Raw genomic sequence first — 11779 nt, forward strand, 5'->3', positions numbered from 1 at the left:
CCTCCTAATATGTGATAATTCCCCCACCTCCTAGATTGTAAGCTCTTCGGGGCAGGGTCCTCTCCTTCTGTGTCACTGTCTGTTTCTGTCAGTCATTTGCAATACCTATTTATTGTACAGCGCTGTGTAATATGTTGGCGCTATATAAGTCCTGTATAATATTAATAATAATGTTCATTCACTATACAGCACTAACTGTAAAGAGCAAGGGTCTCTAATACTCACTCAGGTCTGGCATTTAAAGGCTAAATGGAAGGGGCTTAGTGCAGTAAGTGGTAGGCTTGGAGATAAGTCATTGCCTTAAGCTACCTACACACTTCCAATGGTTCTCGCCCAATAATCGGCTCAGGGCCGATATCGGATGAGAATCTGAAGTGTGTACAACACGCGTAGTTCATCATCTAAATGACCATCCTGGTGGATCCACAGACAATGAATGATGAACGATTGTAATGCAAGCGAGGAGGCAGAGCGCCGCTCCGTCACTCTCCCCCTCCCTCTACATAGACCAGAATGGTGCTGTATGTACAGCATCGTTCATGTATCGTGGAGTGATTAGTCGTTGGAAAGGATCTTTCACAATCCTTTCAAATGACTAAGCACTCCACGATGCATGAACGATAACTATAATTGCAAGTGTGTATGTGGCTTTATGTCCTAGGTCCCTTGGGGTTATCCGCAGGGACAAAGAAATTGATATAGAAATAAACACAGGTACTTGCTAGCAACAGACTATTACTTAAAACCAAATCTTTGGCACTGCTAGCAGGACCCTTCTTAAGCTCTCAGTGAGGAACATTGCTTGTACCTATTTGTTGCCCTTTTTTAAAAAACATTGGCCAAATGTTACAGATAAATGGTGATTTTGCAATCTTTGCTATCAAACAGCCTTTTTTAGAAGTACATTATGTCTCAAACTTCATGGGGACCCAAACTCAAATAAGCCCAAGATTACAGCCTATGTCTTGGTTTTAAGAAATGTACCCTATAGAAATTATAGTTATATTATGTGTAAGATTTGTTTATAATACTTTGGCTACCCCTTTGTAAGATGACTTATCCCCTCCTATTGTTTCATTTACCTGTGTTTGTAGTTTATGTTTGAAAAACTTAATCAAAACCTTGAAAACAAAAGAAATGTCCTCTATATCTATGAAACCTTGGTGGCTTCTTCACTTGACATGAAGTATTCTTCATAAAACTGTTGGTGTCCTGATAGTTTTTTCTATATAGATTGCATGGTATCACCATAAGCCATGCACGTGAACTTTACTGGCTTCAAGGTATGTGTACAAAACAGAATTGTTTGACAAAAGATTGAATTGTCCTCTTAGTCCTTGATAAATTCGCCCTTATTTCCTAATTTTGGACAAGAATTGATTGGACTACAATAAAAAGAAAACTCATGATTACCAATATAACCTTTGGCTGCTTTACACCTTGTCAATAAAGCTGTCTGTCAATAAAGCTAATGCCTGTCAATAAAGCTGTCAATAAAGCTCCTAGAAGTCAGCTCTGTGACCAGATCAGCTTTCTTCAGGAAATAAAAAATCGTAATCCCTTGGGGAGAGAACGTCCCAAGGGATAACATGCATTGCCCTATCTAATGGTCTCCTGCTATTTAAAGGCCCACAGTCACTGAAAATATAGGAATTCACAGCGATACCACATCTCCATTTGTTTAGGAGAAGCTGTGCTTTATGAGTGGCCACAGATAAGGACCCTGATTTACTAAAGTTCTCCAAGGCTGGAGAGAATACACTTTCATCAGTAAAGCTGGGTAATCCAGCAAACCTGGAACGGATTTCCTAAAAGTTATTAGCTATTTGTTAGCAAATGTTTTCAATCCTGGACCAGATCCATCCCAGGTTTGCTGGATCACCCAGCTTCACTGGTGAAAGTATATTCTCTCCAGCTTGGAGAACTTTAATAAATCAGGGCCAAGTAGTTTACCTGCTTATTGGTGATAATATTTCTTCCCATAGCTGGCTGAACACTTAGCAGCAGAAGCAGGGAGACTAGTTAGCAACGTCACCGGCTTTTATTTGTGTACAGACACAGCTGAATGATACAAGAGTCAATACGACTATTATGTTTTATGGATGTGTATATAAAAGCAAGACCTACCTAACAGGAAAGTTGTTAAAATGGAAAACGATAATGATTTGGGGTGTTAGTTCATTTATTAATTCATTATATAGAGCTAAAAAGTCTTGACATTGATAAAGTGAATATTTCTGTTCCTTTACAAATATGTTTTAAAAACTCACAATACACAGTGTCATCATGTACAAAACTAGTACGAAGTTGTACCTTTTCTCATTAATAAGCTGTCTAGACCAAATACTTTGCCTATGATTAGTTGATGTCATCAGTCTGCAGAATGCAAGAGAAAGCATTTCCTTGTTTCTTCTACAGAAACTCAATCCTTGTCAACCAAAATGATTGTTAGTTTTGGATGACAACAGGAATTTATGTCTTTTCTATGGGGAAGGAAGGGGGTAGGCAAAAAGAGACTTCTCCTTAGCATCTTCCCTATTAGAAAAGTATCGTTGTTGTTTCTGTTAGACATTTACTGATCCAGCATAGCAAAACAAACCTTGTCAGAAGACAGCTATAATAAGTTTAGATTTCCAGCAGAGTTGAACCTGAATGCTGTATTGAGGAGTACAGGAATCTATGTGAGAGATAAGAAATATGATTATACCTGAAGACTGTGGAGAGGCCCTTTCAGAATTTCTTTTTGCAACTTGTATCTGTAAATGCACAGAATAATGAATATAATAAAATATTCCAATGTATAGGAAATTACAGGCTAATACGACCACTATCATTACCACGTATTTTTTTACTGACCAAGTCCATAGTCATGTCAGTGGAGCGCCTAATCAAATGCCCCCCCCTGTTGTTTTGTATTTAGTTTTTTATGATATATATATATATAGTTGTTATCTATGCTCCTTGCTAAAACCAGAAGTGTTCCGGTCCTAATGGTGATTACTTTGATCACCTAATGTGAATACAGAAGTAAAACAGGACCTAGCTTCCTTATATGTGTATATGAATCTAGTAATAGTAAATAAACTTTTAAGCAGATTTTTTTATATGTGTATACTTCTTGTTACTGCCCCTCTGTATATTTACCAAAATATATACAGTAGTCCATCTCCATATTGCAGTTCGAAAATCAAGGTCCCAATATATTGCGTTTTCTACAAACTCTGTTTGAATGTTGTATTGGAAAGCGCAGTGTGATGATGCTGGGAGTTAAAGAAGGAACAAGTCTGGCCAATTGGAATGCCCAATTCATTTATTGAATGGGGCATTCCGATTGACTGCACGAATAGACAGCAGCCAATCACAACTGGGATTCAGTTGTGATTGGCTGCTGACTATTCGTGCAGTTGGGCATCTATGTATTGCAGATTTTCGTTTATTACGGGTGGTTTTGGAACATAACCCCCGCGGTAAACAAGGGTCTATTTTATATATATATATATATATATATATATACATATATATACACTACAGCATGAAATCTTATAATGAACATAATTTAAAATCCAAATTTTATTTCAATTTTTTTTAATTTTCAGCTTTCCATTCACCTTCCTTTTTATTTTGGCACGTGATCAATCATAATATTTTTTCAACTGTGTTACATTGTAAGAACATTCAATTAAATCCATGGTGACTAGTGACTTTTGTGATTGAATACGTGTGTTTTGCTAATCCTTATTAATTTTTTTTTTACCTTTGTTACAAAGTCCGCAGGGGCACTTAATTATGTACACAATGTATCTGCTTAGGCATGTATAAAAGCCATTATTTATTTATGTACGTCCAGAGTGTGGATGTGTGAATGGGTTTCCCTCCCTAGGTTTGAGCAGTGAATGCATGATAAACATAGCAATAACCAGATCTTTAAATTAAACATGTCATTTTTTTCTCACTAGCTGTTAGGAGCACTGGGAATTATTTTTTACTGTATTTGTTCTGTTAATAGACCTTTCTATGAGCACTGTGGTTTAAAAGCTAGTTGTAGTTATTAGTTGGCATTTTTATTTTGACCTTAAATTGTTAATGGGAAGTTTTTACGTATTTACGTTTTTTCTTACATTTCTATCTTTAATTGAAAGGTCTATTATTAGGATACAAATGAAGGGTGGCAACTGAAACTCTTTAATATCCCGAATAAAATACATCAAACATAATATTGGCTGACAAAAGTCATACGCTCTGTTTATTTCTGTATGTAATATGTAATTTTCAGTTTTCACTCTCTTGCACATCTCTTTAATTTTCTTTTATTTAATACTTAAATCAGGTATAATTACAAGTTTCCTTTTCACAAGGTAATCAGCAATGGTAGCATTCCTATTCTTCTCCATATACGTTTCTCCTAATGCACTGTTTACCTGCTATTTCTGACAACTAAGCATCCAATGTAAAGGCAATACATATATGTATATATATATATATATTTAAATATTATATATATATTATATATTATAAAATAAATTAGAATATTGTTCCTTGGCCTCTACCCTGTCCCTCTTCATTGTGGGGAGTTGGAGACACATGATCTGTCAATGGCAGGACATTTTGGTGATTGAGTGCCTGACTTCTTAACATTCACTGCAAGGAGTTACACAGTATTTTAACTTTTGCTGATGTTTGAATGCCCCCCAATGTGGGATGCTCTGTGCACTGTGGGCCAGAACAAAAGTGGACACCAGTACTTGAGATATGTAAGAGGGAAGAAGCTGAGAAGACTTTTGAAGCATTAAGGATTTTACTAAACTACACGGAATGCATTTGGACATTCCATATCCTTGTTTCCATATTATCTTCAACAATCACACATATAATTTCACTATAGTGCTGCATAGCAGCCAAATCAAAATGAAAAAAACTTTCCTTCAGAAATGTTTCACAGACCCATGTCAGAAGCAAAACACCCACCAACACTGAAGCTTCTAGCAGTTTTGTGTTGTAATACAAAAAAGTCGAAGCCTGTAATAGAAGAATTTCTGATTGGTTGTTAAAGTTATTACACTTTCCAATAATGTTTACCCACTAAATAAGCCTAATCTTTTGGAAAGACTCTGCATAAAGCTGCATGAAAAAACAAATACTTGTCCAAAAGTTTGTTATACTTGTGACGCATATATTTCCAGCAACTTGCCATATGATACACTTAGTTTTATTTGTCAATAGGACAGTAAAAGGCTATTTTCGCATCAGCTCTAATCATTACCACCATGGTCCACAGAGGAGCTGACTTTCTCAAAGGGAGTTTTATTTCCACAGTCCTGATCCGCTGCCTCAAGCAAAAGTTGTTATTGCATAGTAGTACAATAAAGGATAGAGAGACAGAGCCAAATATAGTTGTCATTCTTTGGTGACTCACTCTCCTGTGTATCATTAGGTAAAGCTACAATTCCATTTATTTATGATACAGCTGTAAGCATTTGAAGCTTTGTCTGGACTGCAACTGGCCATGACACTCAGCATGTTCATGTAAGTCTAAGGGGGCAGTGCAGAAGAGTTCAAGGGATTTAGTGAGAGTTATCTAGTAGTTATGGGGTTTTTATATGCATAATATACACATATCAATGTGGGTGTTAGTATATTATTATTATCCAATGTTTATATGGTGCCAACATATTACGCCGCTCATTACAATGTCCATAGTCATGTCACTAGCTGTCCCGCAAAGGGGCTCACAATCTAATGTCCCTACCATAGTCATATGTCATTACCATAGCCTAAGGTCAATTTGGGGGGAAGTCAATTAACTTATACAAATAGAGAACCTGGAAACTCCATGCAGATAATATTCTGGCCAAAATTTGAACCTGGGACCTAGCGCTGCAAAGACCAGAGTGCTAACTTCTGAGCCACTGTGTCGCCATATATCTAGAAATATATAGAAATAGCAAGCCACAATCTACCCAAGGGACCCATGTTTAAATTGTATAAACCCAAAGCAAAAAGTTTATATATTGCACCTTAATTTCTTTATTTTCATCTGGTGATCTTTCCAGTAACTCACTTCCTGTCCTAGCGTGTATAATAGTGGAGAAACAGCTATATAACATAGGAGGGATGATCTATAGTTTACAGAGATAGCTGGGGGGACAATAAACTGATAAGAGCACAGGCAGACAACTCTTATCAGCTCACAAAGATCCTTGCAGGATCAGCAGGTATATTTTGCACTTATGTAACAGATAAAAATGTATTAAACTGTATTCAAATGCTAATGTATTTGTTGGTAATGACACATGACTATGGCAGGAACATTAGATTTTGAGCCCCTTTTAGGGACAGATATGACAATAGACTTTGTAAAGTACTGGGTAATATATGGGCACTAAAGAAATACAAATAAATTAACTATCAGATCTAAAGGGAACAAACAATAGATGTTAATTCATACAGTCACACATTGTGATAACCAGACATGAACATATGTGTGAAACCCAAAGGAATGTATTACATCATTCATACCTCCCAACTTTGTAAGATAAGATACAGAAACGCCTTTTAACACAAAGTTTGTTGGCAAAGGACATTTCTCGATACACGTCCAGTTACATGGACTATGAAGGATTAGTGAATGATTAGTTAAACTCACAAATACTTTTCACAAAATATACAATAAAACAAAAAGAAGGACACCTAAAAAGGAAAAAAGAATGGAATGCTTTGTTACCAAAAAACAGTTCCTTCAAGTAAGGTAAAATAGGAACCTTTGTAGTTATATACAGGAGGGTATGTGGCACTGGGTGTACAATTCTGAAAAAGTGAATAAAAGAAGGGGGATTGAAAGAATGATAGTCAGGGCATGAAGGGACAGCCAACTGTCTATTTGTTACAGGAAATAGGAACTATAAATATTAGTAAGCAAGGTGGTAAGCTGCATACACACGTGCAATTATTGTCATTGGAAAGGATCTTCCACGACCCTTTCCAACGACAAAGGACTGCACAATGCATTAACAAGTGCTGTACATACAGCACCGTTCTGCTCTATGAAGAGGGGAGGGGGAAAACGACGGAGCTGAACCGTGCTGCGTGCTCCCCCCCTTCCCTTGCATTAGGATCGGTCGTCGTCCATCGTCTGTGGATCCGCCAGGACAGTCGTTCAAACAATGGACGACGGGCGCTGTACACACATCAGATTCTCGTATGATATCGGTCCTGAGCCGATCATCGGGCGAGAACCATTGGACATGTGTACATAGCTTTAGTTTAGGGATTTTATACATTTTGGGTGCTCAATAAAAGAACCTAGACATCAATATTCATTTGACCTTTACCCTTTGCACCTTAAGTCCTTCCATTTCCATAAGGTGGTAAAGTTCTTTATTCTGTTCCACAAGATTTTGGAGATGTTTTCCACTAGTTGAATGAAATGAGTAAAGTGATGAGTTAGAAAAGTCACACCAACCTTGCGCTTTTTTTTTACTCCTGGCTATCCATGTTGGAAACACATTTTTTAGACATCTTCACACCCATATGAGTAGACATTCTTTTCCAAAATCATGGTCGCTATTGCTGCAGGAACAGTCTCCACTCTTCTTGGAGGGTGTTTGTTGTGCCCCATTTAGGCAAAAGAGGAAGATCTTTATCCTAAATGTGTTTAGTAGGTTTGGGGTTAGTTCATTTTATTTGAGGTTTCGAGATCTGTGCAGGTCGTCGGTTGCCTTTAAACCAGCCTTGTCAAACCGTATCAGAGTTGGCTTTGTGCACATGCTGGAACAGAAAAGAGTCTTTCTTAAATTTTTGCCACAAGTTTGGTAACACACAGTTGTCTGAAACATTGTTACACACTGTAGTATTACACTGTGGACACCTGAACTCAATCATTTGGAAAGGTTTCCACATTCTTATGGCTACATAGTTGTGGGGCTTTCCCATTTGAGGTCCTAAACCCAAAGAGCAACTCTGAGTAACAGGAAAATATAAAACATGCTTGCAATCCACTTAAAATTCACTAACTAGCTTTTACTAACCCTCTAATATAACCCACAGTAGTGGGTACAAAATCAGCTCCCTACCATTTCATTGTCATTGAGCAAAAGGACCAAGCATCGATTAGTGTAATCAGAAAGGCAGTCCAAGAACAGGGAGTTCTGTACCTAATGGGATAGAAACTAGGAAATATACCAACCCTTCCTCTGCATTTTAAGGGAATTACTGATTCAAAACCCTTAATTCTTGCACAAGTATTATATAGTATGAATTTAAACTGACCATAGATTCTTCTGACATTTGGTAAACTCATCTAACTTGGCACACAAGTAGTTGATCCATTCAGCATGGCCTGGAGCAAAGCATTAAAAGCTGGGTGGAAACAATGTGCTCCATCAGTAGAAGTAATAAAACTTGGCTGTAGCTACTTAGTTTACCCTTGCATGGACCACATGGTTTTTAAAATTCTACTTCTTATAAAGCATTTGTGCTGCTATTTGCCTCTATTTCTCACTCTTACTTTTTTTCTGTCTTTAGAAAAATCCTGGGCCCGGAACGTATGATCCAACCAGACAGCTTCCAAAACAACCACCCACACTTGCCAAAATGGGTCGCATTCATGGTCTCTTTTTTTGTAATTCATTTGACTTTTGAATTGTGAATCACAGAAGATAATTAGGGTTCTGCTTGTGTCTGTAAAATTGATTCTCATTCTGAAATACGACAGCACTATGAATACACCAGTCAGCAAAGTGAATGCAGCTATTATCTAACAACTAACACATGCTTATTCAGTAAGGCAAAGAGCAATGGCAGTAACCTAGAGAGACAGTCAACCTATGGCAAGTAGAGACGAGCAAATACAATTTGTGTGACTCACAACAATTTCTAAAGGTCTGCTCTGAGCCATGGTTTTCTGGGAAGCAGAAATATCTTTACCAGTGGTGAACCAGTAAAGATATCTACAAGACCACTTACCAGTTCACTTATGGCAGCTTAAGGTGTGCCATGGCATAGGATACAGTAGGGATACTGTTTTCAAAGTAGCTGTAAACCCAATCACTACAGTTTATTAGTTTTCAATATTTTAGTGTTAGTAAAGTTAGTTTTAGTTATTTTATATCCACATTCACATTTCAATTAAAGTAATAACTGGTGACCCTACCAATATAGCACTCTTCAATAAGGGTGACAACGCTTTGTCCCTATGGCACAGTTCTGCTCTTACATTGTCACCCTGTCACATGTGCTACAATCAGAGTCTATACGTTGTGATGCCCACACTCACTACATAGGCATGGTCCACTATTGTCACCATCTGGAAGCCCAACTTGACCAAAGACCTGCAGCCCAGGAAGGATTTGCACAGGAAGAGTCTGATAATGGCCGAAGGCAAAAAGATGCATGCAAATGATAAAACAGAAATGACAACAGCATTTAAAAAACATGGAAATTGTTTAGGATAGTCAGCAGTTTAGCAATGAAATAGTTATACAGTTAGGGTTTACATCTAATGTAAGATTGTAGGGAGTGTTGGGCAGGAATTCTCACCCATGTTATATTTGCTGAATATTTACAAATAAGAGAAAAATGGGTTCCACTCTGCTAAATCACAATAGAATCAGATATTTCTGGCTACAGCATCCTAAAATCTCATTGGTTGATATGAAATAGATCATTCTCCGACTGCTTTACTGAATAAGCACAATAGAGTCCTCTGAATTACATTAGGTCCTTATGGTCATAGAAGCTGCAAAGTTTTCTTTAACATCCTGATGAGAAATCTAGGGCCCCTTTCACACTTTTGGTTGCAAACATCACAGGAAGCTGCTCCCAGCTGCATAGCATGCTACTGGTATGTGTCCAGGAGCAAACTGCACCGTACGTTAATGTGTTTACACACATTGCCCTTGCATTTGCAGTTGTGGTGTGATTCTGTCTCCAGGAGAAGAAGTGGAAGCACATATCCTGAAAAGACATGTTGGTTCTAGGGACCATATGACAACCCTACTGCAACCGTGTGCGAAGGCGTGCACAAAGTGCTTCCCGACTGCTTCTATTCTGTTGAATGGGAGTTGTTGTGAGTGCAGTTGACCCTGTGGTACAATCCTGTGGTCAGCCTAAAGCCTGAAATTGCCAGTTGATGGAATGAGCTCAGGCAAATCTTTTTCTATCCACAATTTGCAGGACTGATGATCACACACACAAAAATAAATGATGAACAGTTTGAGTTTTTTCAACTTGATAAGAGTTTGTTTTCACTTTTGGTAACTTTCCATGATGTTCCACTCACGTTTTCTTTGATTTATTCTAAATGACAACCATAAATCCTTTTTAAAAAAAACTTTGATTGATTGATTGATTTTCTTCTGTATGGAGTTAAAGAATGAGCAACAAAAACATAAAATCAATACACTACTCACCCTTTAACCACTTTAAAACCTTTCCAGCTTGTTTGATGTGTTTGTTTAACCTCAAAAGATCATTTGATTGAGGTATTGTAAATAGAGCCATTATTTCAGAATTCTTGGAATTACAGATAGAGGCATTTAGTAAACAGCCCTGTACATGTGCATGCACAATCAGCAAAAGGGACATTGTAAAGTGTTAAATCTTATTTCCCAGCAAATATTCCCCCACCTTCATATTATCTTACATGCTTTTTTGTTATCTTTTTGAAGCATGTATTTGTACTTACTAACTTATGGGAACTCAAGCAACGGCTTTGAATTCATTATGTACTTTATGTATACTATGTGCTTTAGAACAGTGGTTGCCAACTGGTGATTGGTGAGAAAATTTTGGGGGTCCACGTCTCTGGTCGGTGCACCCGGGCGCGGTCAGGAGAAGGACTCCGCCGGGTGGATGCACAGGCCAGAGCCGCGGACCACATCCCCCATGCAAATCCCCCTGCACGACACTACCCACACACTCTCCCATTTCAGGCTCAGATCTGCAATGGCAGAGTGGGAGGGGTTATGGTGTTATGATGTCACTATGGGGGAGGTCCCTCCCTTTTGATTGACAACCGGCTCCCACGCATGCGCGGTCAGGGGATTTCTTGCATTGCTTGCCATAGATTGGTCCTACAGCATCAGTCCTACCCCATCTGTATCTACTCACACTAACCTGTTACAATATCAAGGGACAATCATTGCGTACCCAAAACATTTTTGACGTTTATGAATTGGGCTTTAAATTTAGAGCTACGTAGGCATCCCACACCCAACATTCAGAAGTGTACGTGGGCATGCAACACACCTAAAATTCAGAGGTGGATGCATGCATCTAGCACGTCCAAATGTGTTCAAAACATAATAAAAACAAATAAAATAAAAGTTTAAGAGATAAGGGGAGTTTTGTAGTTCATTACTTTGAATTTAATTTGTTTTTATGGGGAATGTGTTAAAATGCATGTAAAGTTTTTATATCTGTCTGTGGCTCCAATATTTCTGTACCTGTTATGTCTGTACAATATATGGAGGGTGGGATTGTCCCTGCCACAGATGGGCATTGACAGAAACCAAATAATTGTCAGTTCTTACCCCATTCCTCACCTACCTTACCCCTCTCCAGACAGGCTTTCAGGAAAATCTTCTCCAACTGGAACACAGATGGCAATAAAAACCAGAAGGGGGTCTAATCTTTCCAAATTCTATCCAAATTAATATTGTTACAATGTACTTATGAACATTTATCAACACGATCTTCTGTCTACACTCCTAACAAACAGAGCTGTACCTAGGTGTCAAAATGGTCCGGGTGCTATTGGTATAGCAACCACTACATGGGGGGA

The 11779-nt window shown here is 38.1% G+C and overlaps 1 protein-coding gene across 1 annotated transcript in view; it reads left to right on the forward strand.

Annotated features, from left to right (window-relative positions):
* Window positions 1–11316, forward strand: part of STPG4 (sperm-tail PG-rich repeat containing 4) — a gene marked incomplete in the record, with an annotated part of 41677 nt that extends 30361 nt beyond the window's left edge. Inside the window, 1 exon segment of the mRNA XM_072410286.1 lies at window positions 8521–11316. Coding sequence (XP_072266387.1) covers window positions 8521–8658 — 138 coding nt within the window.
* Window positions 11317–11779: the final 463 nt, after the last annotated feature.

Source organism: Pyxicephalus adspersus, chromosome 4 (genome assembly GCF_032062135.1).
Source record: "Pyxicephalus adspersus chromosome 4, UCB_Pads_2.0, whole genome shotgun sequence".
Classification (NCBI taxonomy): domain Eukaryota; kingdom Metazoa; phylum Chordata; class Amphibia; order Anura; family Pyxicephalidae; genus Pyxicephalus; species Pyxicephalus adspersus.